Here is a 23,648-nt window from a genome sequence, read left to right as displayed (position 1 = left end):
GGAGCTCTGCAATATTCTATGCAGAGCACTTAATTTGACAGAAATTCATTTTGTGCTAACTTTTATAGTTGTTTCTCATATGAACTATCAAAACAAAACCAGTGGGAAAGGGTTTTTTTTTTCCCATAAAGACTTGGAGTTAGTTAATAGGAACTTAAAACCTTATCATATTCTCTGCTGTCATTAATTAGAGATGATAGTTCATGAAACCTAATTGTTAAGACTTATCCCAGTCAAAAAATCACCCAACAAGGGCAGTGTTTTTCTTTCAGTGAATACTGAAGACTCTAGCTGTGTGAATCCAAGCAAAATAATCCAGATGGGTGGCCTGCAACGTCATCACTCAATAGCAATTTAGGATACTGTAGTTTGTATTTTTCTAAATTTTCTGACTCTTTGAATTGTTTGCTTTTTGTTTAACTTCTATTCTTAAATAATATTCATATTGCAAAAGATCTTAAAAAAAATACCAATGTCTTTAAAGTGCCAGTGGCGCCGAAGAAACCTGTTCCAAAAGAAAAAGGACTACCTGCTGTCCCTAAAAAGGAAATTACTCCGCCACCTAAAGGTATACTTAGTCTGCATTGTTCTCATGAATCATGAAGTCTGATTTTCAGTCTTTTGTCTTCATTATTTGTTGAAAGAGGTGTTCATATGTTTCATGTCCCCACGGTGGTTTTTTTTCAACTGTTTGTGATTGAGTCTTTTTTTGCCTGTCGGTGTCAAGTTATTTGTTGAAAATAGGTGAGTCTCTTTAAAAAACGTGTTTTCTGTTGTTCAGCTACATATGAAAGTAGTTCAGAAAGAAAAAATATTTTTGTTTCTTCTAAAAAGGAGGAGATTCCATCATCCAAATATGTGGCCATCTGTCAAGAATATTTTTTAATATGTTATTCTTCTGTCTAATCTTCATAAAATAGATGTTCTTTCAAGGAGCATTTAATTCTTTGTTACTTCATGAATCTTCCTTCTTAGATTTGCTCTTCTTCTTTCTAACTTCTTCCAAATAACTTTGAAAGCCCTAAAAGTAAATTATATCTTAAAGGGCCAGCTGTTGTCAAAAGAACTGTCCCTGAAGAAAAGAAACTTACACATACACCTGAAATAGAAGTTCCACCACTGAAAGGTAAAGGAACTTTTGATATGAGATTTTATGGAAAGGAAATACGTGCGTTGTTTGTCCCAACTAACCCCTTCTAAAATGATCCTTATTCTTGTTACACCATGGCAAGAGTATCCAGTCTAGGAGATTCAGCTCTCAGTGACAGATTGAAAACATTTCAGATATGTGCTATACGTGTGCTAAATGGTATATACATTTATTTATGAATGAAAACATGATGACGAGGTATCACTCCTTACACGACCAGTATGTAAACCTTCAGTGCTTTGATATTTGTGATGTAGTTGTGAATTTAGTTTAAACTGGGGTTTTGAAGCCAATGCATTGGTCATGGTATTGGGGAAGTAATAGGGCAAGAGTTAGTAAGTTAAAACCCTTAAAGCTGTTACCCATATCAGAAGGAAAAGCATGACAAGACAGTGAGAAAAGCAAATGGATTATGCTCTTTGAGAGCAGAAACTATAAATTTCTTCACATAATGAATTGTTACAGCAAGACAGTTCTAGAACTGTATAATATTTCATTCTTGGAAAGGCGCTGTATTTGGGACTTCAAACCTAGTATTTTTGACTTCAACCTTAGTTTTCTGGGTTTATTTCTGTTTGGGATTTTAAAAGTTGAAAATTATTTTGAGATTACTAAAAGAAAGCTAATATCTTTGAAGTTCCTCAGTTTCATAAGAGAACTGTCCTTGAAGAGAAAGTACCCACCGTTATTCCTAGAGAAGAGGAGCCTCCTTTGTATGAAGGTACATTAATGACACCTTTACAAGCAGTAAATTGCAGAGAATATATCAATTCATGTTCTAGATTCTGTAAAATATGAGACATTTTCATATTTTTTTTCCAATTATTTAAAAGTAACTTCCATCCATGTCTTTGAGACCCTCTCTCCCTCCAAATTTAGTTAGAGTTTAGCATTTTTAAAATGTTCTTTTCCCCTCTGTTAATGGGAGAAAGAAAGATAAATAAGAGAGAAACTAAGTTTCTGATCCAGGAAAGCACTTCAGCCACATTGGACCAAAGAAATGAACTTAAGTAGGCACTGTTTTAAGAGCCATCTTGAGTAGGACTTAATTAATTTTTGAGCTGGCATACAGAGATATTTAAATAATTTATGTTCAAACAGGTCTTTGTCTATGTACATGTCTGCATTTTTGCATTGTAAGTTGTCTTTCTAATCTTGTCTTGTAAATAATATTAAAATATGTAAACTAAACTAATATCTTTAAAGAGCCTGAAGTTCACAGAGAAGTTCCAACAGAAGAAGTCCCTGTTATTATTCCTAGTGAACCAGAAGCTCCAGCAGCTAAAGGTACACCAACTATTCAAGCAATTTATAATGCAATACCTTCTCTACGAATTAGTTATTCATCTTCATCATTCCATCTGTGTTTTTATCTGTTATTTAATGTGTTCATCGTATTGTTTCCTTTCATACTATGTGTCTGTCATTGCTTCTTTGTTACTTCCATTTTTTATGTTATAATGTTCTTAAAAAAACTGTAATATCTTTGAAGTACCTGCAGTGTCAAAGAAAACTGTCCCACCGAAGAAATTACCTGCTGCTGTACCTACAGAAATAGCTCCTCCAGCTAAAGGTACATGACTTCTAAATGTATTTTCTCTAGCCCCTTTCAAAAGTGAGGTAGCAAGTGAGAAACCAAACATACTTGTCTTTCTTGAACAACATGACGAGGTGCTATAAACAGTTTTCTTCCATTTGATCTCTTGTTGCAAGAGTAAATTTTGTCTGTTTGTTTGTTTATTTTTATCATAGAAAGAGACAATACATACAGGGACATCAGAAATTAAAAAAATAATCATAACCATTTACAAAGAATTCCAAAAATATTTCAGCATCTTTCTTCGTATGTTAAACTAGTGAACAATTATTAAGACATAATAATTCATCATTCAGGAAAAAAAAAAATCCAAGGAACATTTTCTTTAAGTTCTTATTTTTGTCTTGTGGTAGCAGTTGCTCAAACAGATTGATAGATTTTGCATCAAGAATTTAAAAATTAAAAAGAAAAAATTAGACAAATACAAAGAAATTTGGTAGATACGAAATTCACAGCAGGGCCAGGGATTAGCCTTACATTTTTTTGACTTTTTGTCTCATGTTCTATTTCCCAAAATACTTTCTCTGTCAATGTATTTTAAAAAAATATAAAAGGCTGTGGTAGAAATGTTTTTGCAGAAGCACTCTTTGCATTCATGTCAGGAGCTTTAATAAAGTCGAGATTAAAGTGAGACTTCAAATCAGGACAAAATATAAAGCCACAATTTTTTTTTCATAGCAACATAGTTTTGTAATAAAATTCCAGTGTTGGGGAACATAATAGACATTTGAAACATAATTTTTTGTTAATTGCACTGGAGTTTTGCTTTGCTTTTATAGGTAATTTTGAAATTTCAAAAAAACCCCCAACCTTTAAATTGCAAAAATTCCTAAAGATTATTTGATAAGAAAAAAACACCTAACTGCTATCTTTTCAGAGAAGGGCAAATTCAGACCTGTTAGTGTTAGGAGTTAGAAAAACAGTGAACTCCAGAGAGTGAAGTTGTTGAGTTGTATTCACAGGTTGATGCCATGTATTTTCATATTGTGCTAGTAGAATTTTCTGTTGTTTTACAAAACTGTACTACTTATTTCCTAATGCAAATTTCTAAAATAAACCAATATTTTTAAGTTCCTGAAGTACCAAAGAAAGCTATCCGCAAAGAAAAAATACCTCCTGCTCTACCTAAAGAAGAAGCTTCACACATTAAAGGTACAAGAAATTCTGAGTAGGATTTGAAGGATAAAAAAATATGTTTTCATATGTAAATCTTTAATTTTTTTGAGAACATTCTGTCTACCATAAACAAGTTTAGTTAACAGCTTCAGGTAGTTGCAACAATATACATATAATTTTTAAAAAAATTAAAGATTATATCACCTGTAGTTGTTCTTAAGGGGGAAATTAGTTTTATGTGCAAAAGAGACAATTTCAAGGGACCCTGCTACTTGGATCAGTCTGAGGAGAAAAACAACAAAGTAGAAAAAGTGACAGAACTTAATAGACAGGGCCTAACTGTTTGCCCTTAAGGAAGTAGCTCAGTTCAGGACATATCACACATCTTCTGGCAAGCTGCACAGGTCAGATCAGGGTAGAATATAAAATTTTTTTCTTCCCTCATTCGAAAGAATCCTGATTTTGAGGTTAGATATAAAATAGACCTGTGTATCTTAATATGAGCTTGAATATTTGATTGTATTTGATTTTTATATTTCACATTGTCTATGTTCTGAAGATTTCTAAGTATTTAAACTAATATCTTTCAAGTACATGAAGTTTATGAGGAGATGCACATAGAAGAAGAAATTTCTACTGTTCATCGAAAAGAAGAGGCTCCAGCAGCTAGAGGTATATATCTTCTTCATCATCTCTTCCTGCAATTTGCAAAGTCATCAACTCCAGGAAAACTGATTATTCGTGTTCATGGTCTAGCTCTCGTTCAATGTAACTAATATTTATGTTCATTCTTTTAGTATCTTACTTACCTCACAAACAGGACTTTTTTATGACTTGTCTTTCTATTCTATATAAATTCTTTAAATGAACTAATATCTTTAAAGTGCCCACAGTTAAGAAAGCTGTCCCAGAAGAAAAAGTGCCTATTGCTGTGCCTAAAAAACCAGAACCTACTCCTGTGCCTAAAAGACCAGAATCTCCACCATCCAAAGGTACTTTGACAGCCTAATAGAACTTAGGACTTTTACTGATAACGTCTTATGTCTGTTTCTTACATCGTTTGTGGTCCACTTGTGTCAGATTTGTGGCCTTTGCGTTTTATATGTCCCTTTTCCTGTTTCTCAACTTGTCTTTAAGTCATAAAATTAAAACTAAAATCAGTAAATATCTTTCAAGTGCCTGAAATGCCCAAGATAACTATTCCTGAAGAGAAACCCGTCCCTCTGCCTAAAAAGCCGGAAGCTCCACCTGCCAAAGGTATAGGTCAACATATCCTTTCCTTCTCCTTTTTCTTCAAGTTTCTTCTGTCCCTTGTTTTGTTGTTGTCAATCATTAAAAATTAGTTGAGTTTGTCATTTTCTTCTACCCAAGAGTAATCCATTGTGATGGCACAGGAATTGTGTCAGAAACTAGTCAAAGGGACTAAAAATAAGGAATACTCTAGCTGAGTCAACACACAGTGAGATTTACAGAACAGATATTTTCACTTCATGCGTGTTTATAGGTACCGGAAACAGCCTCAGAAATTCTATCAATACTCAAGCAAGAAGTTTATACACTTCCTCTTTCACATTGGTCATGTTAAACTTAGGAGTCAATTGATTTAATTTTGAATCTAAATAGCATTAGGCACAGAAAACAGCTGTTTCAATTCATTCAGATGTTTTAGAAGTCTGTCTGAACAACCAGTTTGTGTGACGTGTCAGCACTGCATGACAAAAGATCGCCAGCAAAGCTGCTTCAAACAGTTATTTGCCAGAGAGATAGAGCCACAGAGACTTTTCAGGACATGTAACTGTTGCCAGAGTATCCTTATACATCTACTTGTTTTGTCTTATTGCTCTGTATTGCATGTTTTATTTTTGTAATTCTTAAAAGTACACTAATATCTTTAAAATGCCCGAGGTACCTAAGAAGTCTGTCTTAGAAGAGAAAGTAAATGTTGCACTGCCTAAAAAACCAAGAGTAACACCACCTAAAGCTTACGTGTCAATAACGGTGACTCTCTGAGGAGACTTCTCTTTCTCTTGGGCAATAGGTTTTATAGTAAAAGAAAAAATTACCCTTTATTTCTCATTTATAAAAAAATCCCAGTAGTATGTAATAGTATGCAACATATCTCTTTTTATATCTGATCTTACGTTTCTTTCTGATATGCTTCTTGGGAGACTCTTTCTTCTTAATAATTTACATATTTTTAAATGCCTGAAATATAACAGAACTGAATGCTGTTTTCTTTAAAGTGCCAGAGGTGCCCAAGAAAATGCCAGAAGAGAAAGTACCCATTGCTGTGCCCAAAAAAGCAGAACCACCACCAGCCAAAGGTATGTTGCACTACAGATAACTAAAATTTGGAAGAGAAAAAAACCTCTGCCTTGATTGTGCAGGTTAAGTTTTTTGACATTTTGTTTGTGTTGTCCAATTACTTCTATTTTGTGTGCCCACGGTTCTATATATACTACTATTTTGAAAATTCTTCTTTTTGAATCAGAGCTATAATCAGTGTACCAATGTGTTAGAAATACTGATGATGGCTGGGCAGAGAAGAGATTGATACTTGAGAACCATAGCAGAAATCTTAAAGAGAAAACAGGGCTTCTGTGATCCGAAATACTCCTGAGTGACAGTGAAAATTTAGCCCCCCAAAAAAGTTTCATAATTTCAAAGTACAGAATAAGTGATGCAGATACCTAACACAGGAGAAAACCCTCCATGTACAGATGAAAAATTGATACCAAGAAGTGATTGTGCGTAGAAGAATGTGACAGGGAATGCAGAATGCACAATGGCACCCTTAGTCAAATGGAGATCCAGGAGGTGGTTGAATAAAATGGAAAAATAAAGTAATGTAGGAGGCAAAGAAACTCCAAAAAAACTCTGAGGTGTTTCCTCACACTTTGCAGGCACATAAAAAAACCTTAAGACTTATTAACATGTCAGATCAATGGCTCCATTAAGAAACTTCCCTGTTTTGCAATTTCTACTGAAAAGCTTTGAACTTAGCTGTAAAATGCCATATAATACCTGAAAATAATCTCTTTCCTTAAAATGCCTGAAGCAGCCAAGGAAGTAGTTGTAGAAGAGAAAGTCAAAGTTGCTGTTCCTAAAAAGCCTGACGTACCACCAGCTAAAGGCACTTGTCATTAATAAAGCTATGGCAATAATTTGTATTACTTCCGCTGATAAGACTTTTTTGATACTATTTCCCCATCTTTCTATCTTATAACTGGGATTTTCGTATTTCATTTTTGGGAGCAGCCTCTTTACTCCTCTCAAATGACTCTCGATCTAGATTGAGAGCAAAAAGGTAAAGGGTGTTATGTTTAATTGATGTTACCTGGTGTCATTTTGTTTGTTTCTTTTTCCACTTTACTGCTATTTAAATTTCTTCAAATTCTTAGTATTAACAAAATTATTAATCTTAAAGTGCCGGAAGTGCCCAAGAAAGTCCCAGATGAGAAAATACCAGTTGCAGAGCCTAAAAAACCTGAAGTTCCACCAGCTAAAGGTACTGTTCATTAAGAAAAAAAATAATAGAATCAAAAACATCACTCTTTTATTGTTTAACACTATAAAACACAGTACCCAAGATGTCTGTTAGAATTTTCTTCTGTTGTCAAAGATTTTTCAAGTGAAAAAGTGTGTTGTGTGAAAAAAATAGATTTTGGTAATTAGCGTTCCCAATAATACTGTTCTGTTGCTATGCTTTAATGTTCTTTATTAAATTCTTATAGTAAAAGTTATTAATATTTTTCAAGTGCCTGAGGTACCAAAGAAAGTGGTCCAAGAAGAGGTTTCAGTTAAAGTACCAAAGAAACCAGAACCTCCAACAACTAAAGGTAACTGCTATACATAATTAATGAAAGAAAATCCCTTCATTGTCTAGGGTACCATTTTAACATATTGGTAATTAACTTTTACCATACATGTCTATAAAATGTTTTTGTTGTTTAAGTTTTTGCATCTGTACCTCAGAGAGACATCAGAGAGAATTTCTGTTAATATTCACATCCAAACCCACTGATGCTTTTGATGTGCCTGAGTTTTACTTCTTCTTAATGTCTTAATGCTGCAGACATTATATTTGAATTTCATAAAATTAAAATTAATTACTTCCTTTAAAGTGCCTGAAGTGCCCAAGAAAGTGGTTTCAGAAGAAAAAGTACACATTGAAGTTCCTAAAAAACCAGAACCTCCACCGCCTAAAGGTACATGTTCAGTACTGATAAAATTGCCCAGAAATTTTAGTCTGTTTCTCTAAAAATTATCTTTTTAAAGTTTGTGTAATCCTCTTTTTTTTATATTCTAATATTTATAAATGGTACAGACTGTGTTGTCTTCTTCATTTTTGAATAGCTCCTAGTAAGCAACAGTGACTATTAATAGTCAAGACAAAAAAAACCACAGATGATTTAAGGGGTATTTTTTTTCTGATGCTGTTTGATAATTTTCACCTTGGAGCTACTGTCACCTTTTTAATTCCTATTCTTCAAATTCCTGAAATTAAAACAAATAAATATCTTTAAAGAACCTGAGGTGCCGAAGAAAGTTGTTCCAGAAAAGAAAATACCTGTGCCTAAAGAACCAGAACCTGTGGTTGTCCCAGAACCAAAGGCTGCACCTGAAGAACCAGAACCTCTACCAGAGCAAGGTAAATCTCAACACTAATAAAATAACAAAAGTAATATTTTTCTTCTTTTCTTTAACACTGTGATTTTCCAGGCCTTCTGTTTTCTGAGATTCTAAATTATACTTGTTCTGTGTATCTGCATATGTGTGTGAAACAGATGTACATGGGTCTTTTTGAAGAATAGTGACACATCTTGGATGTCTGAATTGTCTCTATTTTATGCTTCAATTGTTCTTACTATTTTGGATTTTTCTTACTATTCTACCCACTTGGGTTCATGAAAACAACCACAACTAATATCTTTGAAGTGATATAGTAGAAGACAAGAAAGTACCCATTCTATTAGCTAAGAGCAGAAGATATCAATGTACTTGAAATGCCAGAAGCTCTACCAAGAAAAACTAGATGCCATCACTGCTAATTCTTGAGTCTTCAGCTTATTACCTGCAATGTTATTAATATCTTTTGTCCTGTCCTTTCTGTTTATAATTATCATGGATTTTACTTGTAGCTTAAGTTATACTATCAATGCACGTGTGCACTTGCACATGGGGACATGAGGCTTTAGGGGGCAGGGCATGTGCGTACAGTTGAGAGAAAAGGGAGAAAAGCCAAATGTGGTATATTCATCCTTAAAAAGGCCAACATAAATAATTGATACCTGATATGTATTTAATGTTTTCATTGTAATTGTGGGTTTACGTTTTATGATTCACTTAAATTTGGTATGATTGTCTGTGCAGTTGTTAGATTTAGAACTAATATCTTTTATGTACATAAAGTGGCCAAGACAACTTTCCCAGAAAAGAAAGTACCTCTTCCAGTTTCCCGAAAACCAAAGCCCATTGCAGGACTCCCAACACCAAAGCCTCAAGAGGTAGAACCTCAAGAACTGGAACCTATTAAAGTGGCCCAAACACAGAAGCTTGTTGTGGCAACCCAAACAATAGAGCGTGTTGTGGCATCTGAGGAGCCCGAGACTGTTTTGGCATCCCAAAAAACAGAATCTGTTGTGATATCCCAAAAAACAGAGCGTGTTGTGTTGTCTGAGAAACTAGAGTTTGTTGTGGTACCTGAGGAACCTAAGACTGATGTGGCATCCCAAAAACTAAAGCATGGTGTGATGCCCCCAAAACAAAAGCCTGTTGTGGAACCGCGAAAAACAGAGCATGTTGTAGTGCCTGAGAAACCAGAGTTTGTTGTGGTACCTGAGGAACCTAAGCTTGATGTGCCACCCCAAAAGCTAAAGCGTGGCGTGATGCCCTCAAAACAAAAGCCTATTGTGGAACCCCAAAAACCAGAGCCATTCATGGCCCCCAAGGAACCTGAGCTCACTGGGGTGCCTGAGGAGTCAGAGAGAGTTTCATCAACGCAAAAATCAGAGCGTGTTATGGTGCCCCCCAAAACAAAACCTCTTTTGCCACCCCAAAAAACGGAGCTCATTGTAGCACCTGAAGAAACAGAGGTTGTTGCAGATTTCCAAAAATCAATGACTACTGCAGTGTCCAGAAAATCGAAGCCTGTTGTGGCACCACGCAAGCCAGAACCTGTTGTGGTGCCTGAGGAACCAGAACCAATTTTAGCACCCCAAAAACTAGAGCCTTCTACGACACTTCAAAAACCAAAGCCTGAAGTGGCATCCAAAGAACTGGAGCCTGTTCTGGCACCTGAGGAACGACCACCAGCCAAGCTGGACGAAAAGCAAGACAGTGTTGCTATACCCAAAAAGAGAGCAGCTCTACGGTCTAAAGGTACCTCTTATGAATAGGATCTCTTTTTCTTCTTTTGAGTATACTATGTTTCACTGCTCGTTTTAAAGCTTAATACACATAACTAAATGATACTAATATCTTTAAAGAGCCTGCAATGCCCAAAAAGGCTGTCCCAGAAGAGAAAATTCCTGTAGCTGTTCCTGAAAAATCAGAACCTCCATCAGCCAGAGGTACATGTTATCATGAATGCAAGATAAACACATCTAATCTTCTTAAGTATTATCTTAACCTCTTTTGTCCTGTCTGTCATTTTGAATTTAAGGTTTTGAATGATGCTTGCTAAACAAACTGCACTGAGTGTGAGTGCATGCCAAATTGTTACTTCAGAACATTTCTGTTGTCCTCTGTGTTTCAGTCTCTGTGCTTATGTTCAGTTGTATTGTAACTGTAAAATGAAATACACTAATATCTTTGAAGTGCCTGAGATGCCTGAGATGGCTGTCCCAGAGGAGAAAGAGCCCATTGCTGTACCTAAAAAACCAGGAGCTCCACTTGTTAAAGGTACATACCACCATGACTATCATCATAAGGAAGGGTTTTGGGTTTTTTTAAATTAATCTTATTTTAAATCAATTTTTCACTGTATAATCTGATATCTAAAATGTGAGAGAGATGTACCAAATATGAATTGCTGTGCAGGGGCATCAGATGTATCCTCAACTAAAACCATCCAAACTTTTGTTGTACTGTTTTTTTGGCATATTCAAAAAGTTTAGGAGGCAAGACTTGATTTCATAAGATATAGCAATAAATAAAGCAGGTATGATCATAGAATCATAGAATTGCGTAGGTTGGAAGGGACCTTTGATGAACTCCTGTCTACCAATAAATGCCAAAACTTTATGGATTCTAATGAGAGAATGGATGCATAAACTGTTGTTCACATTATTGGTAGAGATGGTTTAGTACATGGCTTAGTGGGACTTGGCGGTGTTAGATTTATGTTTGGACTCGATGATCTTAAAGGTCTTTTCCAACCTAAATGATTCTATGATTCTATGAGAAAGGACGAAATAATTAGAAACTGAAGGTTTCAGCAGAGACTAGCGATTTCTGTACATGCAGCAAAATAATTGCAAATGTCTGCACGCACCTGTCTTGCCATGGGTACCATCATGGAGCAGAATCATTTCTTTAAACCGTTAATTATAATTGGCCTGTATTTTGGTCATACGTGAACATTCTCCATTCTGTGATTTGCGAAGTTATTACATTGTATGAATAGCACCAAAGACCTATAAAGCTCTTGTGAACAACTAATTCACTGAGCATTGTAAGAGGTATTTTTTTTCTCAGATAATTCAGGATGAGACATTTTATAATTGAAATATTTAAAAATTACATAAAATACTCTAAAACTGTACATACCGTAGATTGATGCAGTGCTGCATCATTTCATTTTCTTTAGAAAGTCCCAAGTACTGGCCAGAGAAGTAAATATTCCCTCTGACACCAGATTCTCTCCATCTGAAATACAATGACATTCCTCAAGTGAAATACCACCTCACAGTGACGATATTTAAAACATTTAAATAATTTAAATTAATATAACAGGAAACAGTTATAAGCAACATCTAGTGATTAGAATGGAAGCCAGAGCTCTTACAGGAAAGAATGTGCGAAGTGAAAAAAAGAGAAGAAACATTCAAAGACAGAAAAAGAAAGGTGAAGTCTACTTGAAGAACAAAAATAGTCATAATACCCAAGTGACAAGTAAAAAGATGACAGTGACTGCCAAAACCAGCACAGAACACACAGTCATTTACGATACATGACTGATACTTAAATACAGTGGGATTCCATAAATAAATCTCCAATCAGTTGTTACGAAGAGGGCATATGTTTTCTACATTTCCACCTTGACTCTGAAACTAAACACAGAATTCCCATCCTCTCTGTGATATATTTGACACCCTGGTCATTCCACGTCTTTGAAGCAAAGCGTAACTGGTGACTGACTGTAACCACAGCATTTTCTCAAAGAAGACTGCGTGCATGTGCTATTGATTGTCTTACTGTTTCATATACAAAACTAAAATATACTAATATCTTTGAAGTGCCCAAGGTGCCCAAGAAAGGTGTTCTGGAAGAGCCCACACCTGTTACTGCGCCAAAAAAGCCAGAACTTAAACCAGTTCGAGGTACCTGTCACCATGTACATCAGCCTGAATGAGACTGTTTCTTACTGTCTTACGTGTTCCTTCTGACGTCTGTTATCCTGTCCATTTGTGATTACCTGAAATTTCTATGTTCTGTGCTGTGTATAAATTCTAATCTTAGAATGGCAAATACATAGGGAACTTGAGAGACTCTCCCAATCTCCTTCATATGTGTTCAGAATCTAAAATTCTATATACCAAAACTGATAAGATACATGGAAAAGAGCATTTTACTTTGCATTTTTAATGTAATGTCTGTCATTATAATTTTACCAAGAATCTCAGGTAACATAAAGGGGTTTTTTGCCCAAAGTATTTTTCTGTAACCACTACCAAATGGCAACCCTGTCCCATTGCGTGGTAGCGACAACCAGACACAGTCATGACACAGCAATATTTAAAAAAAAACAAAAAGACAAACTGATCATTTCAGAGAGGATGAGGAGAAAAGCCGGGTTCAATGGACTGTGAAGGAACCAAAGTTGCTATGGGAAAAGAAGTCCCAAAGTAAAAAGAGGGATGTACCTAGATACGACAGTAGTATTTTAAGACTATGTGATCTGTGCCTGGATCCAAAATAACAGGTATGCCAAACTTGTTAGTAAGTGCAGTGCTTATTCAAATGCACGGTAGATCAGAATGGTCTTCATTCTGTGGTCTAATTTCATGTAAGAAAAACATATGACTGTAGTCATACAAGTTGATGTAACTTTTTTCCAACCATAAGTTCATGGGGACTCAAGAAAGTGGGTTCTGCAAATCTGCAATTGAACTACACATAGTTATTAGGGACAAGACCACCAGAGCGTCTGTATGTGTGCAGAACACTTCTGCATCACATGAAGAATGAGAGCAAGGAAACTTGTTCACTCTGCAGGTAGCCCTTTTACCCTCTCCAAATGCAATTTCTAGATATAGGATTGTAGAAGCCCTGAAAGCTCACTAAGTCAAAAACTCGCACATACTTGTACTGCGAACGAGCTGAAAAACCAGAACAGAAATGGGGAAAAGGAATAGTAATGATGATGGGATTGCTGTTCCTCACGCTGTCACTGCCCACACTGCTGAATGCAAAACACCAGCAGATTTATGAGGACTGGTGACAGATAAGATACGGACAGGGGTTGCTCCCAGGGAAAAGTCAGATCCCAGCGGGGCTGAGAATGACAGTCCCTCCTCCCAGGGAGGGAAGGCTGCTGAGGACAGAGCGGGTATATCCTAATGCATCCGTCACCCTCGAGCTGTACCTGACCATAGTCAACAGCTTTCTCGCAGAACCCGTGTGGCCTCACCACTCTGTGTTTTTGCCCGTGTGTGGTTTTGTGTGTATGTGAGTGAGAGAGACAGACACGGGTTGATACCGTGAGACCAGTTTGGTTGCTTTCGTGAGCGCATCTCTAGTTTATGTTTCGTTGTTCATCTTCCTGTTTAATGTATAAAACTGACTGTTACTAATATCTTTGAAGTCCCTGAGGTGCCCAGGAAGGCTACTCGTGAGGAAAGAGTACCTGTGGCCATTGCCAAAGCACCAGAGCTTCCAGCACCCAGAGGTACCTGTCTTCACAGATTACTTAACAAAGAAGATACTTAATCTTCTTCTCTTAAGCGTTGTCCTGCCCTCTCTTGGCCTATCTCTGTTTCCTGTCTGAGATTCTCAGGGATGTGCATGCTGGGTAAACGGTGCTGCACGCGCGCGGGAGGTTTTGAGCTGGCGGTCGTGTTCTTCTGTGTCTGTGTTGCCCTGGTTTTTGTTCCTCCTTGGCACGTGTTTTCACCAGTGTAAAATGAAACGCACTAATATCTTTGAAGTGCCCGAGGTGCCTGAGGCAGAGGTCCCAGAAGAGGAAGAGGAGGAGGAAGCACCCGAAGAGGTGGCACCGGTTGCAGAGCCTGGAGAGCCAGAAGCTCCTCCAGCTGAAGGTATACGGTGGTGTTCTGAAAGAGCCTGCCGTGCCCTCCGGGTTGCTGCAGTGCTGAGTGCCCTCTGCCCCCCTGCCTTCTGCGGGGAGGGGGCGAGAGAGGCATTTGGTCCTCTTGTGTCTGTGTGTGCCCGCACGTGCCTTCAGGAGAGGGGTTGGCTCGTGAGCCACCACGTGCTCACAAGCCCATACTTTGGCTCTTTGCTGCGAGTAGTCCCCCTGAAGGAAGAGTGGTTGTCTGAAGAGTACTCCCTGGTAGTCTGTCAAGGGTTTCCTTTCCTGCTTTGCTGCTTGCCATTTGGCTTTTTGATGACCTTTAGCTCGGTCAAGTAAAAGGAGCTAATATCTTTAAAGTGCCTGAGGTGGCCGAGGAGGAAGAGCCAGAAGAGGAGGTGCCAGTGGTCGTTCCCCCAAAGCCTGTGGCTGTGCCCAAGAAGCCTGTGGCTGTGCCAAAGAAACCAGAAGCTCCACAAGCTAAAGGTATATCTTCTGGGGAAAGTTACTTTTTTATTTTACTATATTGATTAATATTTTCATTTATTATCCCTTCTTTTGTATAAGATTTGTTACGTGTCCTCTACCTCTTGCCTCTGCTGTGCCTGTCTTTGCATATGTGACTAACCAATCAGTCTCTAGATAAATGTTATGGTCTTAAAAATATCTAAACTCTTTGCTTTTATCATAAGGTTATGATCTTTTATGGTTTTTTAACTGTGAAATTAAGAGGAAATAATATCTTTAAAGTGCTGAAGGTGTCCAAGAAAGCTGTCCCGCAAGAAAAAACGCCTGTTGCTGTACCCAAAAAACCAGAACCACCACCAGTCAAAGGTACATGTCATTACTGTTAGTATCATCATTAGAAAGAAACATTATGCTCTTCTGTATTTAAGTTGAAATAATTTTTCTGGTCATGACCTATCAGAGATAGCTGCATAAAAACCGCGAAGTGCAATACGGAGTGTCAAAAACATGACGGAAAAACTAGATTCAATTCCTTGAAAAATATCTGCAGCTTTCTGAACTTTTTGTAAACTTTAAGAACAAACATTTACTGAATGCTTAGTTTAAACAGAATAATGTGTTGTTCTGAAGAAAAGCCTGCAAATAATTCCTCAGTTTAAAGAATATAGAGTTGCATCCCTGGCTATTCTGATAGACGGTATTGCTGGATGGCAGCAGCAATATCAGTTCTCCACAACTTTAAAAGTAACTTAATGCCAGTGTACGTGAGGTAGATTTGCTACCAAAAGGCTGGGTATGTCTGACGATGATCTTATTAGTACATGAAAAAGTCATTAATACAATCCAAAAGAAAGGAGACAAAGTTTATATTTCTGTAAAAAATAGAATCTACAAGGTAAGAACTGTGAGAAACTGAAAATGAAGTGAAGGTGTAAAGAATGGAAATAATTGATATCAAAAACATGGGAGTGATAAATCAAATGTTACTTTTCTAAAATAATTATGTTACAATGACAAAGTAGTCATGAATGATACATGACTGATAATCAAATACAGTAAGATTCCATAAATAAGTCTCTGATCAGCTGTTTACAAAGAGGGCATACATTTTCTACGTTTTAATCTTGACTCATAATTCCCATCTCCTCTGTGATATATTTGACACCCTGGTCATTCCACATGTTTGAAGCAAAGCGTAACTGGCGACTGACTGTAACCACAGCACTTTCTCAAAGAAGACTGCATGCATGTACTATTGATTGTCTTACTGTTTCATATACATCTGTAGTGCCCACAAAACTAAAATATACTAATATCTTTGAAGTGCCCAAGGTGCCCAAGAAAGGTGTTCTGGAAGAGCCCACACCTGTTACTGCGCCAAAAAAGCCAGAACTTAAACCAGTTCGAGGTACCTGTCACCATGTACATCAGCCTGAATGAGACTGTTTCTTACTGTCTTACATGTTCCTTCTGACGTCTGTTATCCTGTCCATTTGTGATTACCTGAAATGTCTGCATTCTGTGCTGTGTATCAGTTAGGAATTCAATTATCTAGTATTTTGTATAAACAACCCAAATGATAGTTTGAATTTACAGTTTTGTTTGCATATTTTGAATTAGCAGATACTAAAAGGTTACAATTTAAAAATTGAGCATAGGTTTTTCCGATTACTGCCGAATTTTGTAATCTTCAGTTGACACAGTGAACATCTCCGCAACTCTTTCACAGTCTCAGTTAGTTTATATGATAGACATGAATCTTTCAAAACGAAAAATCCATTTTTACTCAGAAATGCACATGTGAGGGCAGTAAGAAGTGATGGCATATCAAGCGTTAATAGAAAATGCTGATAATTTAAGAGTTTATAATGAAGAAGAAATGTTTATCAAAACCGCTGTACCACACAGGCTGTGGACATTGTCACAATGAAGGGAAAATTGAGGCAAGAAAGCTAAATAGGATAAGAAAATAAGCCAATAAAAAGAAAAGCATAAAGAAAGAATGGTAATGTAGAAGGACCAAAGCAGGGACAAAGGAGAAGTACTGAGTTCCTCACGCTGTCACTGCCCACACTGCTGAATGCAAAACACCAGCAGATTTATGAGGACTGGTGACAGATAAGATACGGACAGGGGTTGCTCCCAGGGAAAAGTCAGATCCCAGCGGGGCTGAGAATGACAGTCCCTCCTCCCAGGGAGGGAAGGCTGCTGAGGACAGAGCGGGTATATCCTAATGCATCCGTCACCCTCGAGCTGTACCTGACCATAGTCAACAGCTTTCTCGCAGAACCCGTGTGGCCTCACCACTCTGTGTTTTTGCCCGTGTGTGGTTTTGTGTGTATGTGAGTGAGAGAGACAGACACGGGTTGATACCGTGAGACCAGTTTGGTTGCTTTCGTGAGCGCATCTCTAGTTTATGTTTCGTTGTTCATCTTCCTGTTTAATGTATAAAACTGACTGTTACTAATATCTTTGAAGTCCCTGAGGTGCCCAGGAAGGCTACTCGTGAGGAAAGAGTACCTGTGGCCATTGCCAAAGCACCAGAGCTTCCAGCACCCAGAGGTACCTGTCTTCACAGATTACTTAACAAAGAAGATACTTAATCTTCTTCTCTTAAGCGTTGTCCTGCCCTCTCTTGGCCTATCTCTGTTTCCTGTCTGAGATTCTCAGGGATGTGCATGCTGGGTAAACAGTGCTGCACGCACGCGGGAGGTTTTGAGCTGGCGGTCGTGATCTTCTGTGTCTGTGTTGCCCTGGTTTTTGTTCCTCCTTGGCACGTGTTTTCACCAGTGTAAAATGAAACGCACTAATATCTTTGAAGTGCCCGAGGTGCCTGAGGCAGAGGTCCCAGAAGAGGAAGAGGAGGAGGAAGCACCCGAAGAGGTGGCACCGGTTGCAGAGCCTGGAGAGCCAGAAGCTCCTCCAGCTGAAGGTATACGGTGGTGTTCTGAAAGAGCCTGCCGTGCCCTCCGGGTTGCTGCGGTGCTGAGTGCCCTCTGCCCCCCTGCCTTCTGCGGGGAGGGGGCGAGAGAGGCATTTGGTCCTCTTGTGTCTGTGTGTGCCTGACCTTTAGCTCGGTTAAGTAAAAGGAGCTAATATCTTTAAAGTGCCTGAGGTGGCCGAGGAGGAAGAACCAGAAGAGGAGGTGCGAGTGATTGTTCCCCCAAAGCCTGTGGCTGTGCCCAAGAAGCCTGTGGCTGTGGTCGAGAAACCTGTGGCAGTACCAAAGAAGCCTGTGGCTGTGCCCAAGAAACCAGAGCCTGTGGCTGTGCCAAAAATACCTGAGCCTGTGCCTGTCCTTAAAAAACCTAAAGTTCCTTCAGTTAAAGGTACATGCATCAGCGACTGCACCTCTCCTTTTCCCTGTTCTCTGAATGCTTTTTCCCTTTTTTCATTGATGTACACAGTGCTTAGGTATCTGAGTGAATAATCTGTCACTTGTAATCTTCTTCATGTTTTCAATGCCTTACTCTTTTTAGTCGTTGCACTTTTCACTGCATGCCGTTGTATGTATGTATGTATCTTAATGTTCACAAAAATGAAAATTTACTAATATCTTTAAAGCACCTGAAGTGCCAGAGAGAACTGTCCGAGAAGAGAAAGTGTCTCTTACAACACCTAAAAAGCCAGAATTTAAAAAGCCAGAGCTTCCTCCAGCCAAAGGTATATATTGCCAGGAGGCACCTCCTGAGAAGAAATGTTTTCTGTTCTTTTCTTTTTTCTTTGTTCGTAAGTGAGTCTATAAAATGTGGCAGTTGTATGTAGGCTACCTTGGGAAAGACTGTTTGGAGTATAGTCAGTCTTTTGTGATTATGGCCACTGTTACTCACTGTGATTTTCTGTGTGTTAGGTGTCTTTGTCTTTTTTATGTTTCCTATGTTCATTTATATACATGAAAATAAAAGGAACTAATATTTTTTAAAGTGTCTGAGGTGCCCGAGAAACCTGTCCCAGAGGAGGAAGTACCTGTTGCTGTTCCTAAAATACCTGAACCACTCCCAAGTGAAGGTATATGCCATCATAGCTGTTACTGTAAGGACAATCCTTTGTCCTGTTCTTCCAAACAAAAGCATTAAAATAGACATTATCCTTTTTCCCCCATTGTAATGTTTGTAAATTGTTCTGTTCGTATTTTAGATGATACTAGTCTGTGTTTCTTGTATCTACTATTTTATTTTCATATTTGGAAATAAAATATCACTTTCAGAATTAAATATTTTCAAGTCACATATGCTCCTTAACAGGATGTTCCTCACAAATTCTGTCTCTTTTTAATATAATAATCAATTCCCACTAAATTTGAATCTCTCAAAACCTATATTTTATAATAGTTTATATTGCTATTATATTCTTAAATGACTTGAGAGAGTTGAAGTTTTTATTCTTTCCAGTTACAAAGACTCATCCACAAATTTAAAGTTTAGTTAATATTGCACAAATAAAAAATGTTGTCCTTCAGACCACCCTGATTCATTTTACATACAAAGGGAGTAGTTTTTCAAAAGCATGCATTAACTGCAAAGGTAATAGATACTGAGTGATTACTTATCCTAACATGTATTTGTCTGTGTCTACTGAGTAGCTTTCTTTTTAGTGATACATAATTGTTCATGTGAAACAATCTTATAATTGGGAACTTACACCAGTTATCAATATTCTTTAAAGAATATGAAATCGTAAAGGAGATTGAGTCTGAAGAAGCAGAAGAAATTCCAGTTGCAGAAGTAGAGGAAGCTTTACCAGTTGAAGGTATACAAAGTACCTACCTAGAGGCTGCCGGACACCTTTCTTTCATTACTGTGCAGTTGGTCTTTTTCTCTGTCATTCTTCGCACACGTGCCTGTATGTTGTAGGTCTCTGTATCATTCTTCCTCTGTTACTATGTTTTGGAAATGAGTTCTAATCTCTTAGTTCCAGATACAACATACAGATTTTTTTTTTAAATGCTTTCATTTTGTTTCTTGTCAATGAGAGTCTTCCTGTCATTTGCTTTCCCACCTTTGTTCTTGTGTTATTAACATGCTTTCTTAAGTCATCTTGGGTATTTGTACTGTGTGCATGCTGCAAAGCAATAGCCTAAGCCTTTTTCATGCTCCCTTTTAATTCAATGAGATTTTTTCACTGGCTTCACTGGAAATGGAAAATGACTGTCTTTACATTTGTAAATTACTCTTCACGTAACTACTGTGGTAGTAAATGTATAGTAAATCTACCTAATGTTATTTAAAGCGCCGGAACCTGAAAAGAAGATCCCTGAAAAACGAAAACCACGACCACCTACTCCACCAAAAGAAGATATTAAAATGGCAAAAGAACTACTTAAAGGTATAATCATCTGAAGCCACAATTAACAGTGGGAGCTCAAACATATAATCCATTTAAATTATACTGATGAATCTTGAAAAGCATGCTTTAAAACACATCACTTGGGGTCATTTTTTTCTTTTCTAATTTACTATTGCTCTAATAGTGCGCCTTACTAACACTCAATCCCTCATGAATTTTTACCAGTGTATACCAAGTCAGTTTACATGGATTCTTTTAAATAGTTACAGAAAAAAAACAATTTATTTAAAAAAAAATCTTAACCAAGTTAACACATTCTTCTATCCTTAACATAATTCTTCTCTCTTTAACATGTTCTTATAAATGAAACGTATCCCCAGCAGGTTCCTACAGATCATCTGACTTCTTCTAATCAGTTAGTCAGCCAGAATCTTAGCTTTGTAGCTCTTTTCTTTCTATTATGTCAATTGTATTAATCAGTTGTTTGGATTTTTTTAAAAAATTCTTCTCTTTTTTGAATCTAATTATGTGTATGGTAAAATTCAAATAATTTTCTTTAAAGCTCCTGAATCAAGGAAGAAAGTCGTGGCTGCAAAACCTGTTGAGCCTCCAAAATTGGAACCCCCACCTGCTAAAGGTACCTAGCTAATAAAAGAATCTTATTGAAATTAAGCCTCTCATAGCTGAAAGTTGTAGTTCTCAGTATCTTCTTCTTCTTTAATTTGCTCAGAAATATCAAAAAGCTGTCTGCGTTAGATTATGCTCAACAGTGGACTCAAGTCTTGGATTTATATGTTCATGTTATATTTGTGTCCACTTTAATGTCCCATCATGCAATTCATGAGATGCAAGAGATGGAATCACAGAAGAGTGAAAGAGTTTTTATGAGTTTTGTCACTGGGGTAGATGATCATTTTGGTTCTCTTCTTAGGGAGAAATAAAAAATAATATACTGTTTAAATACATATAGCATTGTTCAAACGTACTTGGTTTATTATTTGTCTGAAATGTAATTCATTTCTGTGAGACAACACTTTCCAGAGATGGAGATGAATATTGAATTGAGCAAGCCGCTTGGCAAGTACTGCCTGATATTTTTCATATATACTGGAGCTTAAGACAAGCTAAGTAGCTAACCAGTGAACATCTCTTCTTAATTCTGTTCCAAGTTTAGAAATTAAACTTAGGACCATCATAGATAGACAGTTCAGATTAACAGATACGTAACATAAGCCTGTGATGAGGGAGGGAAAGGAGATAAAAATGTTACTGTGGTAACTGTCTTTGAATACATAACCTTTATGGTTTTGTCAAACCATACTTCTCTTTTGTTGATTTGGATGAAAATTTCCTCTTATGCGTAAGCCTAGAAGAAGACTGTATGCAAATAATATTGAAAGAGTATTCAAATTATTTACTTCAATCTCAGTAGTTTTACTTTTACTTTAATATTCAGTAGTGGACCAGCATTTGATCTGTGTGTTTGTAATGGTTAGTTGTTAGTTAGCTCTTACTACTGTTATGAACCCATAATAAAATCTGGAATTATATTCTTTTAAGTGCCTGGACTTGTAAAGAAACCTCGCAGAGTAATTCCTGAAGTTACTCCTCCACCAAAAGAAGAAGTTGTTTTGAAAAGAGGTATAGTAACTTGATTCTGTTTCAAAAAACCCAGCATATCAACATTGTTCAATATATTCCCCTAAGTAACATTGGTTTATGTGTGTTATGGGCAATTACACAAACAATGTCTTTTTCTTGGGAAAAGACTTTATAGTTGCAGGAATTAAGTGGGAATATCCTGAAAATCCATCAGATCCAAAGGATCTGTGATGAAAAGAGAGCAGAACACTGAAAATCTGGTTCCCTATAACTCTCTTCTGTTTTCTTATTCTCTGTAAAGTCCTTACTAGAGTTGACAGTTTTACACTATCTTCAGCTTCTGGATCCCTAAATATTTTCCTGTGACAGTGTAAATGTCATTAAAGTCACATATGTAGCATGTGTATTCTCTTTCATGGTTTACTTAGAAGTACTTCACAGATTGTAGGACCCTGTGGTACTATCCAATATCAGTCTCCTTTCCTGCAAAGTCTGGAACCTTCTGAATCACTTCATGCTCAATTATTGCTTAGAAAATGGAAGCACTAATTTCAGTTCTCTTTAAAATACCACAGAGGGATGATTCATGCCCATGTACCTTGAAGCTGACCTTCAAATTTCAGACAACATAATAAAATGCAGATACTCAGTTTTTCAGATGACCGTATCATTAGATATCCAAGACTCATATCTGACAGGACAAAAATAAGTGAAATAAGTAAAATGAAAAACAGACATTGTATAAATTTAAACTCTCCAAATATAACACTTGCAGATTCAGTCTTGTTCTCTCACTGAAGCTGAGTTTAATCCTGCAATTTTTCCCCTGAAAATCATGTGTAACTGCAGTTTTTAATGCATAATTATGTATCATAAGTCATCATTTAAATATGATAAGAAATTTATGATAAAATATTATAAGAAATTTTATTCTATCATAGACAGTTAACATTGACATCTTTCCTCTCAGACACACTGCTCTTAATATAAGTATCTTTTTGCTCTGGATGACTTTGAATTTTAAATGCTTTCAGAATAGTATCTTGAATAGTTACACAAAATCTTCCATTAATATTGAACTACATATTTTACATTCTGGTTTCTTCATGATTGTTGATACATTTTCAATCTTTTACCTTGTTCACAGTCTTATTCTTTTGATTACCTGTGCCTTAAAAAATTAAATTCTTTTTCTTTTGAAGTTCTTAAAAAGAAATCAGAAGAGGAAGAACCTAAACCAGAAAAAGAACCTAAACCAGAAGTTAAACCAGTACCTACACCAGTAGAAAAAATTAAGAAACCTGAAGGTACTAGATTGCATTCAAATTTATCTGGTAAAGTATAATTAAAAAAAAAAAAATCCGACTTTTAAGTAGTATTCTCTTAAATTCATGAATGAAAGTGAGATTTTAAGAGATGATTAACCTAATTATTTAAATTAAAGCTTTGCTGAAAGCACAGCCAAATTTGACATCCACGTTTGGGTCTGAATTCTGCATTTTGGGATTGTTTCTCAGTCTTCACTGTGTATAGAAGAGAACTTTACAAATATTTTAGAATAATGATGAAAATATAACTACAGGGAAACAAGCATTCTTTTAGTTGATGTTTTGCAAATATTTGTCTTTTGTCCATTTAGTGTTTCTAATTTATTCAAATCTCACTCTTAAAAATACACATTCCTAAACCTTATGAACATCTGAAACTGTTTATGACTAAAAAGAATTAAAATTTTAAATATATTTGAGAAAATTGTATTTGGGGATTCAAGGTGTTTCATTCTATCTTACAAAATAAAAATAATATTTTAAAGTCCCAGAAGTTCCGAAGAAGAAAACTGAGATACCGGTCATTAAAAAAGAGGAGAAACATGTGCCTGAACCACCGAAAGGTATAGACGTGTGGTGTTCTTTTTCCTTATTGCAGCAACTAAATGATATTCTTTGCTGAGTATC

The 23,648-nt window shown here is 36.7% G+C and overlaps 1 protein-coding gene across 4 annotated transcripts in view; it reads left to right on the top strand.

The window, feature by feature from the left end:
• TTN (titin) overlaps nucleotides 1-23,648 on the top strand; it is a 244,001-nt gene that overhangs the window by 113,192 nt on the left and 107,161 nt on the right. For all 4 annotated transcript variants that reach the window (XM_063341962.1, XM_063341960.1, XM_063341959.1 and 1 more), the window contains 11 exons: nucleotides 485-568; nucleotides 6,107-6,187; nucleotides 7,291-7,371; nucleotides 7,622-7,702; nucleotides 7,988-8,071; nucleotides 8,392-8,514; nucleotides 20,035-20,130; nucleotides 20,654-20,728; nucleotides 21,652-21,732; nucleotides 22,896-23,000; nucleotides 23,507-23,584. In XM_063341962.1, the coding sequence (XP_063198032.1) occupies nucleotides 485-568; nucleotides 6,107-6,187; nucleotides 7,291-7,371; nucleotides 7,622-7,702; nucleotides 7,988-8,071; nucleotides 8,392-8,514; nucleotides 20,035-20,130; nucleotides 20,654-20,728; nucleotides 21,652-21,732; nucleotides 22,896-23,000; nucleotides 23,507-23,584 (969 nt within the window). The remainder of the gene's footprint in view (nucleotides 1-484; nucleotides 569-6,106; nucleotides 6,188-7,290; nucleotides 7,372-7,621; nucleotides 7,703-7,987; nucleotides 8,072-8,391; nucleotides 8,515-20,034; nucleotides 20,131-20,653; nucleotides 20,729-21,651; nucleotides 21,733-22,895; nucleotides 23,001-23,506; nucleotides 23,585-23,648) is intronic.

Source organism: Chroicocephalus ridibundus, chromosome 7 (assembly GCF_963924245.1).
Source record: "Chroicocephalus ridibundus chromosome 7, bChrRid1.1, whole genome shotgun sequence".
Taxonomy (NCBI): domain Eukaryota; kingdom Metazoa; phylum Chordata; class Aves; order Charadriiformes; family Laridae; genus Chroicocephalus; species Chroicocephalus ridibundus.
The sequence above is the reverse complement of the archived record's forward strand: the minus strand, read 5'-3'. Positions and strand labels throughout refer to the sequence as shown.